General features: G+C 38.1%; 2 protein-coding genes across 6 annotated transcripts in view; one reads left to right on the top strand and one right to left on the bottom strand.

Moving 5' to 3' along the window:
* The first annotated feature begins 160 nt into the window (after positions 1-160).
* On the top strand, positions 161-13,118 carry noc3l (NOC3-like DNA replication regulator). Its single transcript, XM_084134569.1, has 21 exons — positions 161-295; positions 1,726-1,936; positions 2,011-2,137; positions 2,255-2,412; positions 2,499-2,549; positions 3,815-3,945; positions 4,016-4,177; positions 6,959-7,052; positions 7,121-7,296; positions 7,374-7,502; positions 8,472-8,603; positions 9,387-9,467; positions 9,545-9,645; positions 9,760-9,832; positions 9,920-9,983; positions 10,058-10,129; positions 11,558-11,739; positions 11,830-11,958; positions 12,587-12,684; positions 12,761-12,845; positions 12,929-13,118. The coding sequence occupies exons 1-21, from the start codon at positions 287-289 to the stop codon at positions 13,055-13,057; spliced, it is 2,394 nt and encodes a 797-aa protein (XP_083990695.1). The 5' UTR covers positions 161-286; the 3' UTR covers positions 13,058-13,118.
* plce1 (phospholipase C, epsilon 1) overlaps positions 13,114-21,493 on the bottom strand; it is a 93,199-nt gene continuing 84,819 nt past the window's right edge. For 4 of the 5 annotated variants that reach the window (XM_084134566.1, XM_084134564.1, XM_084134567.1 and 1 more), the window contains 5 exons: positions 20,963-21,154; positions 19,486-19,647; positions 19,188-19,400; positions 17,906-18,137; positions 13,114-14,793 (listed from right to left, as the gene is read on the bottom strand). In XM_084134566.1, coding sequence (XP_083990692.1) covers positions 17,952-18,137; positions 19,188-19,400; positions 19,486-19,647; positions 20,963-21,154 — 753 coding nt within the window. In that variant the 3' untranslated portion in view covers positions 13,114-14,793; positions 17,906-17,951. The remainder of the gene's footprint in view (positions 14,794-17,905; positions 18,138-19,187; positions 19,401-19,485; positions 19,648-20,962; positions 21,155-21,493) is intronic. The other variant, XM_084134565.1, reaches the window with a different exon arrangement.

Raw genomic sequence — 21,493 nt, forward strand, 5'->3', positions numbered from 1 at the left:
GAGGAAAAAATCAGCTGCTTTACAAATAATTTCGTAAAGCATCTATGAAGGCAACCAACAAACAAACAAAAAAAATCATCTACTCATCGTATCCGTTCACCCAGATCTGCAGGGGGCGCTCGAGGGCCGCGTGACGGTTGTCCCTGCATTCCTCGAAGATCTCCATTGGTTTACTTCCGGTCCATGTGGTACATGTGTGAAGAGGGGATACATGCACTCTTTTCTGGATTAAACTGATTAACACATTTGAAACGTCATTGATAGTTGAGGCGAATCACTCATCAAAATGGGCCCGGTAAGTTATTCTGTAATTGTAACACAAACTAATGCGCTAGTGAGTTTAAAAACACCCGCTGCTGGTCGTCATATTGCTGAGCTTCAGTGAAACGCTTCAGTTACATTAAACTCAGCGCTTCAGATTGAACAGCACTTGTTTATCATATATTATTCTAGTCAAAACTATATACAGAACTAGCCTAACCTCTACTGTATCATACTGTACTAGTGTAGTCCCTACAGGACACTTTTCATCATACTATACTAGTTTTACCCCTACTCTATCATGCTGTACTAAACACCTGGTGTATCAGATCACATACTGTATCTTATCTATCTATCTATCTATCTATCTATCTATCTATCTATCTATCTATCTATATACACACACACACACACATACAGTACCGGTCAAAAGTTTGGAAACATTACTATTTTTAATGTTTTTAAAATAAGTCTCTTATGCTCATCATGCCTGCATTTATGTGAGAATAAATGCAGTTATGACAGTAATGTTGTGAAATTTTATTACAATTTAAAATAATGGCTTTGTTTTTTATTGTCACATTCATTCTAATATGCTGATTTATTATGAATTTTGGAAACAGTTGTGCTGCTTGATATTTTTTACATCCAATTTTTCAGGATTCTTTTGATATTTTTACACATATCATATTTGGAAAATATGTTTTTCCAAATAAGTATCAAGCAGCACAACTTTTTCCAACATTGACAATAAATCATCATATTAGAGTGATTTCTGAAGGATCATGTGACACTGAAGACTGGAGTAATGATGCTGAAAATACAGCTTTGATCACAGGAATAAATTATATTGTAAAATATAATAAAATAGAAAAGCATTATTTGTATTGTATTAATATTTCACAATTATTACTGTTTTTTTTTTCTGTATTTTTGATTTTTTTCAAAATGCAGGCTTGATGAGCATAAGAGACTTATTTCAAGAACATTAAAAATAGTAATATTTCCAAACTCTTGACTGGTAATATATATATATATATGGAGAGAGAGAGAGATTATTAAAGACTACTTATTGTCAGAGTTTAAAAAAAATTATTTGAAATCTTAATTTTGAAGTGCAAATTTGCAAACATGTCTCTGTTTTCCAGTCACACCCGTCCATATGTGTCTCTTTTGCACTCTTGATGTTTAGAGTTTAACCTCTTCATTGCTGTTTTTTTCTGCTTCATAACTGATTTATAGATAGTCAATACTCAATACACGACTGGTTAACCTTGTATTATATTGTAATACATTATGTAAGTCAAAACTCCTTTTTTGGCACGTTTTACTATACAAGTCAGCCTCTGAATTCTGTTTTGCTTCATCTGTCATATGTATAAACAACTTATGTCTTATGTATGTAATTGTAACGTACACCAGCATGCATTATTTAACTGTGCTTTAATGCATCTTTCACACAAGGCTTCCAAAAAGAACAGGAAAAAGAGGCCTAGCTTCAGAAAGTTGCTGAAAACCAGCAATCTGAAGCTAGAAAACAAACAGAAGAATCGACAGTTTAAGCAACAGAGCTCCGCTAAGAAACAGCGCAAAGAGCAGCGGAAACTTCGGCAGGCCATTACGGACGTGTCCCATCAGACCCTCAAACCCCTGGAGCGCTACAAGAAGAGACCAGGTGAAACAGGACACTGCCTTCTGATGATTTTCATAACTCCTGCTCAGTGTTGTAATGATGATGTATGATCCCAGAGGATGAAGAAGAGGAGGAGGAGTTCCTGGAGTCTCTGCCCACTGATATGATGGATGAGGACGACCTGGAGCAGATCAAAGCCATGGCACATAAAGCGTCCTTTCTGACTCGAGACATCTCATCAAGGTCTGTAAAACATGCGCTTTTATCTTCTTTCTTCATAGACTATGGACACAGTGTCCAGCTGATATCATCTTCTCTCCTGCTCTTTTTCCTCCACTTTTCTTTTGTGAAAACTTGTAGTGCTCCAGTCCATGCCAAAAAGCGTAAGTCCGAGCAGTCGGTGGAGAAGTATGAGAAGATGCCCAGGAAGATGCAGATGCAGAAGGAGAAGGAGCTCATTCACCTGCTGCCCATCAAAGACAAGAGCGGCCTGATCCCTCAGTCCATGGAGAAGCCCGGTGCGTGTCGACTCGTCACTCTTCAATGCTGGAGTGCTAGAGAGGATGTTGAGTGCTGAACTGTGCTGTTTGATTGTGTCCTCTAGTTGTGCCAGAGGCGGAGGAGGAACCGAAGGACCAGGAGGAGTTAGAAATAGGTTAGTGTGCATTTCTCATATGTGTCCCTGGATCATGTCACCAGTCACATTTCACACGTCGCACGTCACACGGGTATATTTGTGGCAATAGCCAACAAAATTATCAATTTTTCTTTTATGCCAAAAATCATTAGGATATTAAGTAGTATTAAGATCATGTTCCATGAAGATATTTTGTAAATTTTCTACCGTAAATATATAAAACATTTATTTTTGTGAGTGAATGCAGGACAATCATGAACATAAATGGAAAACTTTAAAGGAGATTTTCTCAATGTTTTGATTTTCTGCACCCTCAGATTCCAGATTTTCAAAGTTGTATCTCGACCAAATATTGTCCTATCCTAACAAACCATACATCAATGGAAAGATTATTTATTCAGCTTTCAGATGATGTAGAAATCTCAATTTAAAAAAATTGACCCATGTGACTGGTTTTGTCCAGGGTCACATTTCTTCAAATGCAGATTTCTTTCAAGTTTCATCTCAAGGGTGAGGTTGGGATAGCGCAGTGTTGTAGTTTTTGTTGTCATGTCTTGTTTTAGAAGAAAAAAAATACTTTTTTGTTAGCCTAACCCCTTTGATGCAAAATATTGAATGTAAAAAAATAAAAATAATTAGGTATTCTCTGAGATGATATTATAAGTTAATATTTCTAGGATTTAACAACACAATTGCATGTTCACAAGTTCTCTGATGTTGGATAATGGTCACATGACATGCAGGCAAACTAATAAAATATTTAATCTTTTTAGTAAGTGTTTTATTTTGGGTGTTTTTATTTTTAAATGACTTATTTTCATTAAAAAATTTGTGATTTAATAAATTAATCGCTTTTCATGAACCCCCTGCAGTTTGGGACTTAAGGAAACCATACTATAATTTTTTTTTTTTTTTAAAGAAATTAATACTTTTATTAAGCAAGGATGCATTAAATAGTTTAAAATTCACTTTAAGTCATTGATAATGTTGCAAAAGTTATCTTTTTCAAGTAAATGTTATTTTGAACAAAATAGTATAATGCAATTTCATTTCAGCAATCGTTATAAATGTGTTTTTACTATCTACTATAGTGTTTTTAAGTTAAGTAGTGTGATATTATATATATCGGATATATGTGATATTATATATGACTGTTTTTACAGTGTTTTTGATCAATCAAATGCAGCCTCAGTGAGCAGAAGAGACTTCTTTCAAAATGCAGTATTTATTTGTTTGATTATTCAGAGCACCTGTTTGCTGATGTTTTTGCTGGTTTTGTTCAGAGGAGGAGCCAGAGAGCGGTCCGTCACTCACTCCTCAGGAGCAGCTCGAGCTGCGGGCTCAGAGACTGATGGAGAAGAAACTGCACATCGCGAGTCTGTCCTCAGCTGTCCTCGCAGATCCTCATGTGAACGTAAGACTGTCCTTCACAGGGAACTTCTGCATGTGATCTGGACTGTTTTAGATGTATCATGACGTTTCAGATCAAGAAGCTGAAGGAGCTGAGGGCCATGCTAATGGAGACGGACCCGTGCGTCGCCGTCACTGTCAGAAAGTTAGTCATGGTCTCCCTCATGGAGGTGTTCAAGGACATTGTGCCCGCATATCGAATCCGACCGCTGACGGAAGAGGAGAAAGCCACGAAGGTACAGTGCCTCACCTTCCTTTAAAGGAGTCATGTCATGAGATGTTTCGTTTTCCTACAAGCATTTCGTGCAACTGAGCTGCAAGAGCGACTCGTTCAGAAAGGCGATGTGATGGCAGACAGATGAATGCATTGTCACATTACTGGCCGAACTTACATGCTTACTGGTTGTTTAGAAACCCGGTCCAGGTAGTGATGTCCTGCAGATCCTTATAAAGTATTAAATTCGTTTTGATAAAATTTAAGGTCTTGAAATCGCCATTACGATGGCCTCCACAAAAATTGTCTTTGGAACGGTTTTAATACTTTTGCGGCAGACAGACGCAAGTGTGTTTCTGTATCTTTTCTTTGAAAACAAAACCAAAGGTTCAAAAAAAGAAGAAGAAATGTGAAGCGAGCAATTCTATCCATTTTGCCGCTTTTTCATAGCGGTTACCAAGCAACACGTGTACGCGCCAGCTGCAGTTTGATGACGCAAGCGTACCGCGGTTCGGATACAAATAATATAATGTGAACACAGTCCATCGGGGGCTGGGGGAGGGGGGAAGCAATCGAACTCAGGTTTGGAACAGGCAATCGAACCAAGTGTGAAAGCACCCTAAGAGGTCTTAAAGGAACACGCCACCCAAAAATGGGGGTTATTCACCGTCTCCCCTACATTTAGATGGGCAAACGCATTTTTGTGTCAGTGCATGCATTGTCTTAGTCTAGCTTAGCTTAGCATAATGAATGGAATCCTTTGTTGCCGGATAGCATGTCGTGAGTAAAAGTGATCCAGAAAATCAAATTCAATCATTCTCTCCGCCCAAGTAGCAGTGCTTTGCCTGTGCTTCCCCCTAATATAGTCCCAAGTCAATATCTGCCTAGGAAATCACCTAGTCTAAATCTGCATTGCTATTTGTACTCATTGTGAATACGCAGGCCACAAGTAATTCGTTTTTTTTTTTTTTTGATCACTTTTACTCACGATATGTTATCCGGCAACAAAGGATTCCATTCATTATGCTAAGCTAAGCTAGACTTACACCGTGTCCTAACTACACGCGACGCGACGCCGCGACACGCGATAAAAGGTATCTTTTCCATGTTAATCAGAGTTTTTGTCCTAACCAGGCGCGACGGCGACACGCGACGTTTCTAATTTAGAAACGGTTTCTATTTTTCTGCGACGTCGCGCTGGAACAACAAACACAATGTGCGGCAATGATAATCTCAGGTACTGTTTATGTGCTTTATTTAATGTTAAAAGCGTGAAATGTGACTTTGAATATCATTTAGTGCTCCAGCTTTGTAGCTGTAAAAGCAACAATGGACATATTTCACCTCAGATCTTGAAATTAACCAAATGGAAACATGAACGTTAAAACTGTGAACAAACAAGTGTATTATTTGACAAAAATTGTTTTAGTAACTCCGTAGCCTATGCATTTTTAAATGGTGTAACATTTGTGAATTAGATTATGTAGCTACTTATCCATTTTCTTGCGAGTGCCGTCAAGTTTACTCTCTAGTGTTGTGCACTTGCCGCGAGACTCCGCCCACACGCTGTTCTGATTGGCTGTGATTTTTGATTGACGTTGTGGCGTCTCACAGTCGCATCGCGTCTAGTGTGGACAGACACACTGCCTGTCGCTGGAATTTTATCGCGTCGCGTGTAGTTAGGACACGGTGTAAGACAATGCATGCACTGACACAAAAATGCGTTAGCCCACCTATCTAAATGTAGGGGAGACGGTGAATAATTTCAAAAAACGGTGGCGTGTTCCTTTAAATTTGGAGAAGGAAAAAAAAGGAATCACAAAAAAGTAAATTATTAAACTTCAAAAGGCAATGGTTTAATTAAATGCGAGTGATTCACGTTCAAAATCGAATCGTGGCGCTGTTGCGCGTTCTACAGACTTGCAGTTTCGAGCAGTTTTGATGAATTATGATAATGTTTACTTCACGGTGTTTATATTGTAATATGTTGCAGATGGTTGTAATTGTGCATATTTGATCTCCCTTGTCTTTATGAACGAGCGGCTGGGAGTAGTAACGTTAACGTAGACATCTCAAAATAAGAGTTTCAGAGTATTTTGGGCTTGTTTATAATTATAAGTCCTGCACTGTGCCTAAAATCTTTTTCTTTTGGTTACTTAATAAACTGCATCTTTCATTTAGTTCAACGTAAACTTGTATCTTCTCTCTATGGGGACATTATTTAACACCATCATTTATCACGTTCACCTTATAGACTTCTTCAGTATTAGTTTATTGCCTTTATTTAAACATCGTATGAGCAAAATCCAATATCGATCAACTTCAAATTTGTAATATATTGGTATATAAACCAATGTCATTACATATGTATATATTGAATAAAACATATTTTAAACATGCATTTACCAGTTACCCTGATGTCTTTGTGCAAGCCTTAAAAAAGGGTCCTAAATTTGATAAAACTCTGCAGATACCATGGATGAGAAAGCAGGATAGACACTAATTATTAGAATAATATATGGGTAAATCTGCCAAATATCGTGGTGTTTTTGGCTTTGTATTTATATTTGACTCGAGTTTAATTTACAAAAGGTTCCTGATCATTTCAATCTGAGAAAATGGCATTTATATACGTAAGGCACAGCAACAAAACCTGACCTGTTTACCTCTGAGGGTCATTTAAAGTGAAAAATGCTCATTAGAACTAATCATAATAATTGGAGCCAAGACACAACGACATGATTAAATGACTGGATTTAAATATCTTCTATGACCCATTGAAGCATGTCCCTTTGTTCTGCAGGTGAAGAAAGAGACGCAGCAGCTGAGAGAGTTTGAGGAGGGTCTCGTGAGCCAGTACAAGTTTTACCTGGAGGATCTGGAACAGACAATCAAAGGTAGATCACGTGAACTTCTCATTCGTCCGTTCTCACTGTCCCGTCTGACTGATCTGATGCTGTTTCAGACTGGAAGCAGAAGAAGCAGAAGAGAAGTCAAGCCGTGTCTCTTCAGTGTTATAAAGGTCTTGCTGAGGTGGCCATCAGGTGCATTTGTGATCTGCTCGTAGCTCTGCCACACTTCAACTTCCACAACAACATCATAGTGATGGTGGTGCCTCTGATGAACGACCCCGTCAGGACGGTCAGTCTGCTGGAAAGCTCAGCATCTGGAGGTCTGATGTGGGCTGTAGTAATGTGGTGATGTGATTTTGCGTTCAGGTGTCTGAGATGAGTTGTGAAGCTGTCAGGAAACTGCTGAAACAGGATAAACTGGGCCAGGCCTCTTTAGCGATGGTGAAGGTCATCTCAGGCATGGTCAAGAGCAGGAACTACAACGTCAAGCCAGAGGTACAGTCATCATACTGAACGTTGTTTCCACTGTACAAGTTCTTACAAAGAGTTAGCTCACCCAAAAATGAAAAGTATTCCATAATTTACTCACCCTCAAGCCATCCTAGGCGTATATGACTTTCTTCTTTCAGCCAAACACAATCAAGAGTGTTAAACAATATTCTGAATCTTGGATGGATGGATGGATGGATGGATGGATGGATGGATGGATAGATAGATTTTATTTGTCCTCGAGAGGAAATTTGTTTCCACCGTAAATACGTACATAATACAAACACACATAACATATTAAGAACATAAATATAGAAATGTATACAAAAAACCCCCCAAAAAAACAAAAACAAGAGAGTATACATGACATATCAATCTTCCAATTTTATTAATGCGAGTGAAAGGTACCTTAGATTTTGAAGCCCAAAAAGCGCATCCACCCATTTTAATCTTCTAATTAATGACCGGTGTTTTGTTTTGCTCTTCATCAATACGTCATGCGTCGGGTCAGAGGTCACTCTTCCACCGTAACTAGAATCACGCCCCCTCCCCATTAACGGAACCCAATGATTATAGGTTATAAAGTTATAAATATGGATGTTTTTCTCACATAAACACATCGCTTCGCTTCAGAAGGCCTTTATTAACCCCCTGGAGTCATGTGGATTACTTTACGATGGATGGATGCACTTTTTGTCTCGTTTTTTTTTTTTTTTTTTTTTTTTTTTTTTAAGTAGGCTTGAGGGTGAGTAAATGATGGGATTATTTTCATTTTTGGGTGAATTAACCCAATTGTAAAAAGTTTTAGCTTTAGATTTTTAATTAAAGAACATGGTCGGATAATATACAATGTACTTATTGTGTTCATGCTGTATTGCGAAACACTTTTACAGTTCCCACTGACTTCCACACTGTTTTGAATGTTGTTTTGAATGGCTTGATGTCATTAATGATGTTTGTGATATGAATGCACAGGTGCTGAAGTGTCTCCTCTGTCTGAGGATAAAAGAAGTGGACATGAAGAAAGATACGGAAGACACTGCGCCCAAAAAGAAGTTCATGTTGTTCAAGGAGAGGAAGACAAACTTGTCCAGGATGCAGCGGAAGGTCTGAACTGATTCGGTCTCATGATTTGAAGTTGTGCAATGGTTTAGATCAGTGTTTGTTCACTGGACACTGGTTCATTTTAAAAACGACACACCAGCCACTTCCTGCAACTAGATTCCCCAGTCATGGGACGTTCCTGGTGAAAAGTCTGATGTTTTAGACATCTATTAAACATAGTTTTACTGTTTAAAATAACTTTTTATATTTGAATAAATTTTAAAATGTGATCAAAGCTGGATTTTCAGCATCATTACTCCAGTCTTCAGTGTCACATGATCCTTCAGAAATCATTCTGATATGCAGATTTGCTAAAAAAAAAAAATATATCAATATTGAAAACAGTTTTGCTGCTGCTGGGAGAAAAGTGAAACGGGATTCTTTGCTGAATAAACCTGAACATCCTTTATTTGGAATAGAAATCTTTTGTAACATTTTCAATGTCTTTACTGTCATTTTGATCAATTCAAATCATCCTTGCTGAATAAAAGCTTTAGTTTCTTTCAAAGACTCTTACTCACCCCAAACCTTTTTTGAAATCTTGTATAATAAACTTAATTATGTTTATACTTTTATACATTTAATCAATAGTTTTGTATTGTAATCTTTAAAAGTTGGTAGTTTTGTAACTGAATTCTTTATTTTTTTGAAGAATTTTCTGAAATGTTTATGGAGTAAAATAATGTGAAATAAACTTCCTGAACCGAAGCCGCCATGTATATCTACCTATATGCCGGTATGGTTATTTTTTGTTTCTGCGATCCTCAATCTTCTTGTCCTCAACAGTGGAAAAAAGCCGAGGAGAAGCTGCAGAAAGAGCTTCTGGAAGCTGAGGCGACAGAGAGCAAGGACAAGAAAATCAAACTGGTGAGTGCTTTAGAGTAGATGTGAACACTTCCTTTTAATGCATCAATATGTTACCGCATATCTATCTTTGATTCCAGCACACAGAGACGCTGAACATCGTGTTCCTCATCTACTTCAGAATACTGAAGAAAGCCCAGAAGTCCGTCTTACTGTCCTCCGTTTTAGAAGGTCTTGCGAAGTAAGAACCACATGATGTGTATAACAGCTTTATTATAGCGTTATTAGCGTTCGGGTCTCTTTTCCTGTGTTTCTGTTAACATGTGAATAACACGGTTCAAACTGTTTCCTGAAGGTTTGCTCATCTTATAAACTTGGAGTTCTTTGATGATTTGTTGGCGGTGCTCTTCGGCCTCATCATATCGGGTGTAAGTGTTTCAGCCAGGAGCATCAGCTTCGTGATTCGCCTGGGTAAAATTGTATGCACTAACATCTCAGTGTTTTCCTCCACCCAGGATCTGACGTATCGTGAGAGCCTTCATTGCATTCTCACGTCCTTCCACATCCTCTCAGGACAAGGTCAGTTCAGCCTCGGCTCTCGTTTCAGGAACCTCTGCTCTCGCTGAGCTAAAACACATCTCTGTTTCCGACAGGTGACGTCCTCAACATCGACCCTCTGAAATTCTACAGCCACTTATACAAAACCCTGCTGACGCTGCACGCAGGTGAGATCTCCTGTCTCTGTCTGACAAGAACATCCCGTCACTGACACAATCTAATCTTTATTTTTAAGTATTAAATGCGCAGTCCCCGTGTTTTTTGTTGCGAGACCCATTAGATAGACTATTATTGAACATACAATTTACTTAAAAAGGTCATGCTAGTTAACTAGCATTTCTGATTCCAATGGCTGCGTTTGCTCCTTTTGAGAGACTGTTTACAGATGATGTGGATTTATTTGGAAACACAGTTATCATATATATATTCCTGGGTGCGCTACAAAAAACTCACATGACTTTGCCTCAAAGGATCATATGATTGGATAACTAGACTAATCATAATGGAATTTTTTTTTTAGGAATTTTTTAGAAATTGCTGTAAATTTCACAGATACTTGGAAAGAAACGGCAAGTTTCACATTGAATTAAATGTGACATTTTGTAGTAGAGAGACTGACATAGTATTTCAGATTAATATTTGTTTTAATTACAACTTTGAAAAATCTTTTTTTTTTTTTTTCACAGTGTTAACATGCATGTTCTTAACCTCATTATGGTTAATAAGCCGACAATGTATGCGATCATGTAAACGTTAACCCGTTTTCCTTCCATAAATGGATTAAGCATAAACCGATCGTCACAGCTAGATTTATATCCTTTACCCCAGCACTGTATTATACAACAGCCTAAATTCAGTCTGTTCATCATATAAAGTGATCGGGGGGATTTTGGGGGGGCATGCGTAACGCATGTTTATTTCCCTCATATTAAATATAAAATGCATGTGTAAACTTATATTTTTCTAATGTCTGGACTCCTTTATCAAGGGAGTATGTATATATAAACAGACGTTTCAATATATTGGTATTAAATGCATTTTCTGATAATTTATATTTCAAGTTTTGACTGCAAATGTCACATCCATAACGCTGGAATTGGCCAATTTTAAAGAATTTATCTTCAACTAGTTTTGTGGTGTAGGTCTACGTATTTTATAACGTTAACTTCAAATAATACTAATAGTAATTTAAAGATGTGGTAGCATCAGATCTGGACGGGAAGGATAACTCTGGGAGTTGGAAGGGGTGTTTCGTGATTCTGCCTTCTCACACAGGTTCGTGGCTCTGAGTATTGCGATTTCGGTTTTATATTGCGTATCGTTACAGCCCTAGTGAGTAATTAATGACAGAATTGAAATGTTTTGGGTAAACTATCCCTTTAATCACTTCTAGTCATTAAATCATCTTTGAGAGCAAGGGGCCCCTCGTGGTTCGGGGGCCCTACACAACATGCATACTTTGCGTATAGGGAGAACCAGCATTGTTTATTACTGATACTTTGCACCAGGTTTCCAGGAAGTGTGTATTTTGCTCTTTTGAACACATGGAATGGAAACGATGTTTTATGCAATATTCCAATTGTTATTGTCTGCAGGAGCTACGAATGATGACACGGCGATCGTGCTGCAGTGTCTGGACGCGATGCTGAACAAACGCAGGAAGCAGGTCAATCTGCTGAGGGCACAGGCCTTCGTGAAGAGACTGAGCACACTCGGCCTGCACGTGCTGCCCGACTCCTGCGTGGGCATCCTGGCAGCCAATAGGACGCTGATGCATGTGAGCCTTCAGTTCAGCTAATGGAGGCCTTCGTGTGTATGACTGTTAAGGTGAATGTATGAATTGTGTGTCTCTCTTGTGTTTGTGTAGACCTTCCCCAAGTGTGACATCCTGCTGGATAATGAAATGCAGGGCAGCGGTGTGTATCTCCCAGAGCTGGACGTGCCTGAGTACTGCAACCCCCAGAACACAGGACTGTGGGAGCTTCACTTACTGAAGGTGAAGCGCAGTGATGTTCATTCACTCATTCCAGTGGGACATTAAATTCCCTTTTCCTTCATTTATTTTAAATTGCCAGTAGGCTTCAGTTTAATGAATTCTCCAGAAATGAAGTTGCTCCGGGTTGAAATTACATTGAGAGGAAAAGCACTGATAAGTCACATCAGTGCGTCACACATTTTGTTACATAAATAATGTAAAATACTGGTAAATAAAACGAAATGTTTGCAAAAACATGTTTTAGTTCCCCTCACTCAGCAAATTCAACACGTATTATGAAAGCATATTCAAGTATTAAACCTATTTAGTTAAAGCAAAATTGAAACTACCAGTTTGTTGGAAATGCCCTGTATGTATGCGTATATATAAACTTGGGCTCACAAACCTCAGTCATCCAAATGTGTGTGTTTTGGAATATAAGTTGCTGCACATTTCAGATGATAAAACAAAGTATTCTGGGGCCTAAGAAAGTTTTGGGAAAATGCTGGTGAGAGAGTTAATAATTAAATAAAAATAACATGCAGTCTCAAATATTAAAGCTCAAAATAAATGTAAAAGTCTAGAGAGAACAAAGGTCAAACTAGTCAGTTGTTGGATGAAAGGATTCCTGATTTCTTTGTCGTTCCAGAGCCACTATCACCCCGTGGTGAGGAAGTTCGCTGCTCATCTCATGAAAGGCGCTCCTAGTGAAGGTTCCGGCGCTCTCAGCATGGAGCTCAGCAGAAGGTAGAGACCACAGGCTCCAGGTTTCAGGTTTCCAGATGAATATGGAGATTTTCATGGTGTGTGTGTGTGTGTGCAGGACTCCAGTGCAGCTGTTTGAAGACTACAGTGTTAAAGACATGACCTTCAACCCGCCTGTCGCAGGGCCTCCCTCAAAGAAAAAGGTCTTTTTCCATATAACAATGCTTTACTTTTTTTTTTGGTTTTTTTTTTTTCTTTTCTGAATTGTTCTTTAATTTTGTTACAGGAACATTTCACGATTGGTCATGCGTTTTTCGATCCAGACCTGAAGGCACAGATCGATGCTGCTCTTCAAACCGAGAGCGAGCAAATGAGTCTAGACTTTACATTACAACACACACCGCAGGAAACATGAATGAAAGTTGGGAAAAGCTATTTTCTATTGATATGTGTAAAATAAATGCTCCAAGATACAATCTTTGATCTTTTTATTGACATAATTTAGCATATGCACTGATGTACAAGTAGCGGTTTCACCAAAAAAATGGGCTTTTCAACACTATTTATTGATGAAAGTAGTTGATTCGGTAGTTTCAAGTAAACCCAATATTGACATCACAATATTGACGATACATTCCTATAGCATTTTACGTGTGCTGAAAACCATCACTAGTAGAAAGTTCAACATGTTTTAAATCCAAAGAGACAGATGTTCTTGATTAACTATCAATGCAATAAAATAACAGCATAGTGTCATGCTATAAAGTTAAAAAAATTGCTTGTTCAAAACAAAGTAATGGTAAATATACATTGAAAACACATGAGACAACGCTGTAGTGTACCACACAAATAAAATACTTCATGGTGCCTACCTTCTCTTAAAATGTTAAAATATTTGATATCTCTCAAGACAATTCTAAACATATAAATTACAAAAATACAAACATTATACATTCATACAGTAGGAGCATTCATGCCCTTAAAAATAAATTAATACAGATTTTATAATTATGTACACATCAGGAAATGTACAGCCAGCCTGGGCTATATAACATGCAATTAGTTATGAAAGATTTCAAGAAAGAAAATGGACCACTTAAAGATAGTCATTTTCAACCACCAAGAAAGTTAAGCAGGGGATTCAACTGCTAAAAATCACAGGAATATATTACAGCAAAATTGTATTTAACACAAATAGGAAACATTCTCAAATCGAACATCATCATTCGATAGTAAAATGTATTTATTTATTACAGAGGTCATATGGGATTTAAACCTCAATTTGACTGATTTTTAATTAAACCATTTCAAAAGCGCTGCAGTGACGACGATGATGGAACTCAAAGGAACCATTTAATATTGTTTAATATTAGTTTTCAGTAAATGCAAGAATTTATTTTTTATTTTAATAATTGCACTGCAGCTGTGAAGGGGGAGATCAAGTTAAAACAAAACATTTTTCCTAGCTGTAATGAAAGAAATCTTCAAATAAAGTACCATTTAAAGAGGTGTTTTTCTAATACTGTAAATAGATTTGTGGCTGTGTAAAGAAAGGTACCGCTCAACATCGTGCAGTGTTTGCTTGCAGTGTTGTCTACAGGTACAGGACATGTGCAATGAAAGCCATCAAATTCAATTAGCTGCTGAAATATGCAGAACAAATCTGTCTCGCATCCTTCGAAAAATCTTGTGCATTTGCTCTGAACTCGACTAATAAAAAAACCTGTATAGTGTGACGCTGAGGGCGTTTTCATGCTCAGCAAAACAAAACAGGGATGTAAATAAAGTATTCAACTTTCAAAATAATAGTAATGTGCAAAACCACAAGAGAAAATGAAGTGCATATAAATGCATTCATCACTTACAGTACTGTTGAAGTAGGACAAGAAGAAGAATCTAAGGAGAAACTGCCTTCATCTGACATCCGCTGCTGAACTGACGAACCCTTGCGCACGAGTCTCTGAGCCGCGTGTGAGAGGTGAACACTAGAGGTGCTGCTCTGGCTCTGGACTCATTTATGCAGCTTCCAGTTCCACAGCAGCGGGAGAGACCAGCCGGAGGGGGCAGGGGTGCGACCGCCACACACACACTCTCTCTGAGAACACAAGCGTTCCTCGGCCATCCAGGCCTTCAGCCCCATCGACAGAGACTCTGAAGAGAGAGACAGGTGGGAAGGTTCAGGTTAGTTGCAGTCGCACAGCAATAACTGCCAACTGGGACTGTTCAGCATCAGGCTCATTGTGAAAATGTCAGAGTTTCTTCAAATGAAAACGTGATGCATTATTGAAATGTTTCTACCGCAGAGTGAAGGAGTTTGTGAAAATGCAATGTTTTGTAACAAAGTGGATCATTCTAGACCTGGATGCTGATTGGTTATCGTGTTCCAGCTGTGTTAAATGAGAATAACAGCTGTTGACCTGCTCATATCACTGCACTGCAGACACCTCAAACATGTCACTCGATGAATTTGCTTAATAAAATTACACTTAAATACATTTATGTCCTCGATATTTTTATTGTGCAAACTTTTGTTATTACACTACTCTTCAATAGTCTGGGGTCAGTAAGATATTTTATGTTCACCAAGGCTGAATTTATACAAGATCTTGACCAAAAATGGATGTTCCTCTTGATGAAAATAACATCAAAACATTTATTTCCATCAAGGGGTACATACATTTTTGGTCAAGATCTTGTATTGACAATGCAAGAGTCCAGCACTCTGTAAAGTCTCCTCAGAACATCCCAAAGACTTTCAGTGAGTTTAACATCTGGACTCATGTGTGAAAATGATTCTTCATGCTCCCTTCCCAATCATTCTTTCGCAGTTTGTCATCCTGAAATATGGCCATGATGTGTCTTCCTTCATGTTTTTTTAAGAAATGATGAGAAAAGCTACACACTCCAACAAGGGTTAAAAGAACTGTTGCCAAACATATAACATGCTAAAAAAACAACACCACAATATTCACTGCAATGATCCAATCATTGACATTGACTCTTAAGCATTTGCTGATTTAAATCCAAACAGCGCTTTTTTGTTTTTGGGGCGAGTAGTAGTCACAGTTTGATTTGACATGAACGAAAGTGAGGCTGTGAGGAACAGACATAGGCTGTGTCTGAAATCGCCCCCTATACCCTTTAATAGGGCATTATTTGAGGAGACAGCCATTTGTAGTGGTGTCCGAAACTAGTGGACATTATCAAGTGCACTCATTCAATCCCATAATGCACTGCAATAACGAGTGTACAACTGATGAACACTCAAGGGCTAGAGAATACCCATAATGCACTGTAAGGTCTCATGCCGAATGAATTCCCACATCTCACCAGAAGATGGCGCCCACAGCTGAATCATCCATCCATCCATTTCCCAAACTGCTGCTCTAATGTGGCTACAGCGAGCGTAACATACAGGTATAAATTCTTTTTAAAATTGATAATTCAATTGTTTAGATAAGATTTATAGATGCTAGTTTACATGACATAGTTGAAGTGTTCAAAATCTTTTCACTGCTACTGGAGCTGCCAGTTCGCTAAGTTACAAATGATTATTAAACAGCAAGCACAAACTGCAAAAGCGGCAGCCCTTCCAGCGCAGTCAGTGTCTGAATCCACTCACTCGTTTTCATTCACTCCCTCAAGTGGACTATATTAGTGCAGTGATATAGGGAATATTGAATGAGGGTACAGGGGGAGATTTCAAACACAGCTATAGAGTCATCAGATATGTTGGGTAACGCTTTGTTTTACAGTGTCCTTGTTTCACATGTTACATGTACTACAGTATTCACTATAAATGATGCACCTAAACCAGACCTTAATCTTAACTTAACCCTATACCAAGTACAGGTTAATTATAATTACTCAGTGCTTAAATGTATAATTACACAGTCTGGTTACCCTTTATTTTAAAGGTGTCCGTCTTACTATGTGATAAAACACCAATGACTATATTGTACACCTCATATTCATTCACGGCAAATTGAATATGATTGAGGTCTATTAAATATTACATGCCATTAATCACTTTCCACTGCTAGTAAAGACATGGTGCACTGCTCATTAATAACTCTGTTAAACAAAGAATGGCAAACTCTCAGATAGCACTGCTCAACTAGCAGCACAGAGACTAACAACTTTGACTAAATCAGACCATCAATAACGTTTTCTGTCTGTTAGATTTGAGACTGTATAATAAAAAACTGTGTTAAAGGGGTCATATAATGGTACATGCACTTTTACAAGTTGATTGTACTGAAATGTGTGTTGGCAGTGCCTGTACACAACCATCATAAAAATCCATCCAGTGTTTTTTTTTTAATCTTCTTATATGTTTCCTCCTGTCTCAAATCAAGCTGTTCGATATTGTGATGTCACAATATCGACGCCCCTCCCACGATGGCTGATTGACAGCAGCGTTTCAAACACAGACCCGCCCTCGTGAGCGAGCTGTCAATCATAGCACGCGCCGACCGGCGCGTTCATTGTTGATAGCTGGAGTGCAGAGCAGAATGGCGTCTAACGATTGTGGTGTTCTGTTCTTGGGTGTAATAACGAACACAGCAGTCATATTGATGATGTTTCTAAATCCGTACAGCTGAAGACGCAGTGGCTGAGTTTGTTTTCGAAGGGAATATTCCCCACGATCAACGTCAATGCTGTCATGTTTGCGCGAATCATTTCACCAGACTGCTTTACAAACGAGGGTCAGTATAAAGCTGGATTTGCTAAGAAGCTGCTCCAGAAAAAAGGATCGATACCAACTATTCGTGTTCCTGCTGCACCTCCAGAAGAACAAGTGAGTGTAACGTTTTATTGACCTTTATATTAATCTTTATATTAATCTTTGCAAATCGCTAGCACGCTTCACGATGAATGTGGCTATTTTTACACTCAGGGTACATTATGGCATGTTTTCTATGTACGACGTTATCAATATAATTCATAATGCCACGTTTATAATGAACAACACGTTATGGTTATTGTGTTATTGTGTTACAAACGGTGTACGCACAGAACAGAGGGGCGGGGTGAGCAAAGCTCATTATCATTTAAAGACACATGCACTGAAACGGCGTGCTGAAAACAGAGCTGTTTTTGACCAGGTAAAATGAGTGTTTTCTTACAATACTAATGAGAATTTTTAATTAAAGTATATTACAAACTTTTAATTTAGACCCTAAAGAATCATATTAGCTTGTGCAAAAATGACATTATATGACCCCTTTAATAATGGCTGCTGTGTGTTAGTGTCTGGTACCTGGTGGAGCTCCATGCACTGCACACACACACTGCAGAGTGTTGCTTCACTCCGAGGCCTCGGGCAGAGGCATCATGCTGGGACATGCAGCCTTCTCCTCCTTACTGTGTGCCGGCTCCGGGGCCGCGGGGCCGTTCGTGCTGGTGTTCACAGTCAAGCTCCGACTCCGACCCGTGAGCTTCCGGAGCTCGTTGGCGAAAGACACGCCCTTACGCTTGTCCTCACGGGCCATCTGAGAGACAGGGCACCAACAAATGCCATTAACATACTGAGAAGAAACATTTTTTTCCTAAGCAAGATTGTTCATGCACCAGTGTGATAAAGTCTGGATTTATGCAAATACATATTACGCCAATAATAAATATATTTATATGAATATCCATATATCAGGGAATTTAAAAATGTTGATATCCAAAGCTGTCTGTTGAGCTATTTACATTTCAATACAGCACTTTGTGACCAAGGAATTTCCTTTTCAAAGACCTTTCCAGTCGCGTGACAAAAAACATTTGGATTCAGGTCAATTCATTTATTATATATATTTTTAATATATATTTATACTATTTTGTTTTTTATTGAAATAATTTAACTCTAATCATCATTAAAATGCTAAATAAAAGTAATTAAATAAATAAAGTAACACTCCCAGCTTCTGTTAATACAAAAAAGTTTGAAAACAAGCATTGTTGCATAATTACAGTCGAATATTGTGTCAAAAAGTTCAGTAAGATTGTATTTTATTTTATTTTCAATATTTCGAAAGAAATTAATACTTTTGTTCAGCAAGGATGCATTAAATAGTTTAAAAGTGACAGTGAAGACATTTATAATATTACAAAAGATTTCTATTTCAAATAAGCACAACAGTTTTCAACATTAGCTGTTTCCACTAAAAATTGTGAATTTAACTTGTCCGCAAATTTGGACTATCGCATAAACATTTGCGGATAAAGATCATGTGACACTGAAGACTGGAGTTATGATGCTGAATATTCAGCTTTGATCACAGGAGTAAATTACATTTTAAGACATATTACAATAGAAAACAACTATTTTAAATTGTAATAATAATTCACAATATTACTGTTTTTCCTGTATTTTTGATCAAATAACTGCATCCTTGATAAGCAGAGGAGACTTCTTTTAAAAACATTGCAAAACTGATCTGTCTGTAAAATGTTTCATTCATAGAGAAGCAACAGAAAGGCATCATTATATTTTCAGATGTTGTTGTGCTTGTTTTTCATGTCATAGATCAGTGAGCAGGCGTTCAGGCGTTCACCTGCTCTTTGAGCTTGAGGATGAACTTCCCGGCGCCCTTCCACCGGCTCTGAGCCTGGAATACACACTCGTGGTCCTGCAGCACACGCTGGCACGCTTTAGCTGAGGATGATTTCTTGCTGCCCGCATCTTTGGTAAGCTCCTCCATCAGGACGTAGTCACATGGGTTGGGGTTGCTCAGGATGCTCAGAGAGTACTTGGCTTTGCTCAGAGTCTGCAATAGACCACAGCAGCTTAGCTAATTTGATATCAACATGACAGAGATGAAATCTTCCAGTAATGTCATAGTGATATCTGACCTGCTGGATGATGTCCTGGGCTGTGCTGTAACGGGGGGCTTTGATGACAGTGTGAGGTTGCTCAGGAGAAACATCATGAACCTGCACGAAGAACGTGTCCTCCTCTCCGCTGCTCACCTCCTCCAATCCCTCCATCACTATATTCTTCTCATTGAAGTTCTGCTATAAGCCACCAGGAGGAGCAACAGATCAAGAGTTAAATGGTGAATGTATAAACAAAAGAAATGGGTGTGGATCTTATGAGGCCTGTAGGGGTCAATCCTGTTATGAGTTACTTTTCCATTATCCTAATACACTGGATAAAAATAAAAAAATACATATTTTTAAAGCGTGAAATCATTCTGGCTTTCTTTCGGTTCTGTTTTTCAAAATATCCTTAAGTGAACATGAAATTAATTATGAATAATGTTAATTGTTAATGTTATAATAAAAAATTAAATAAAATATAAAAACAAAAAAACTTCATCTACTTTCTAACTAAAAATAGTAGATATATAGTAAACTATAGATGTATTTTAAATAACAATAATAATAAAAATGGCAACAAAAAAATGCAAAACTACATTTCTAAAACTTTAAACAAAATAAAATATTAAAATATTAATAAAAACTAATACTTTTGCTGCGTGCTTCTAACATAAAACTTCGAATATTTCTTAAAATACTGACAGTTTGTTTCTTCAAATTTTCTTTAATCAAAATGTTTCAAAGAAAACATGTTTTCTGGGGAATATTGTTTTAATTGACCCTTTGCAGGGAGTTCCGCCATTCCGCCATTTTTGTCCGACAAAGCAGTCAGGAGAGTTAGTAGATTAACGGTGTGTACTGACGTCTTTCCGCGGTTAAAACAACTTTCCTTCTTATGTTCATTCATGTTTATTTGATGCTATAAATAAACTAGAAGGAAGAGATGATGGGTTCACGAGCAGCTTTAACTGAGGCTCTACAGCGATCTGTCACACACATTAAAGAGCCACAAAACGCTATTTATTGTTTAAATTTCTTTAAAAAATGACAAAATTTGAAAGGTGAGACTTTGTTTTTCGTATCAAAAGTAACCTGGTCTGTCCTGTCTGTCAGCGTGTTGTCAGTGTCCTCTCTGCTGGTGTGGCGAGAGAGCGGCGTGGCTTGTCGGACATAACAACAGTAACTAAAGGGGGCGGGTCTTTGCGAACGGTCAATTGGTAACCAATTAAAAGGTTTTTGTTCAATTTCCATCTTGTTAATCATTTATATCGCTTTAAAAGTTCTTGAGCAGAAAATCAGCGCATTTAGAACGATTTCTGAAGGATTATGCGACACTGAAGACTGGAGAACATTTTTAAATATATTGAAATAGAAAACAAAAGCCATGGTGAGCATAATTGTTCCAAACTTTTCAATGGTTTGGTATCTTTCAAATGGTACTGCATAATAGGAATGACCCTCAGAAATCTAATTAATGAAAGCAAGCACAATCTGGGAAAAGGGTCGTTACCACTTCCTTGGTTTTCAGGCATATTCTGCCCACATATCCTTCCTCCGGCTGCCAGCTGTGAAGAACTTTCAGGAGCCGTTCATCGTTCGCTAGGGGGCGCTGCTGAGGCACTTTCTTTGACTCGCTCTTCTCCTTCGACAGAGGCATTCTCTCCTCCATCAGGAAGTAGTTGAAGGACGTAGTCGGAAACAACTGGCAAGAGAGAGACTATTTCAGCATGCGTTTATGTGCTGAGGAATGAAGAAAATGTGAACCAGACCAGTAAACACTGGAGTGAACACTGCTTGTTCCTAATGAGAGAATGAATGACAATCATTCTTTAAAAGGAGGACAGTTTGGCACTGGCTGTACTTCCAAGGTTAATCCGAAACATTTTCAGAACATATAAAAATCGGTCCTCAGGAATTCTAAAAGAACTCTGAATCCGTGATGGCACCACACACAGAGTGCTTACACTACTTCATCTACAGTAGTTGTCCATGTCCTCTCACAGAGCCCTCAGACAGTTCATTGCACTAAACAGTGTTCTGG

This window comes from Abramis brama (genome assembly GCF_963993115.1).
Source record: "Abramis brama genome assembly, chromosome: 14".
Lineage (NCBI taxonomy): Eukaryota > Metazoa > Chordata > Actinopteri > Cypriniformes > Leuciscidae > Abramis > Abramis brama.

Excerpts from the sequence above, each read along its gene's own strand:
- noc3l (XM_084134569.1), top strand. Across the intron at positions 2,138-2,254 it reads ACTCGAGACATCTCATCAAG|TGCTCCAGTCCATGCCAAAA; the intron begins GTCTGTAAAACA and ends GAAAACTTGTAG. Across the intron at positions 2,413-2,498 it reads TCAGTCCATGGAGAAGCCCG|TTGTGCCAGAGGCGGAGGAG; the intron begins GTGCGTGTCGAC and ends TGTGTCCTCTAG.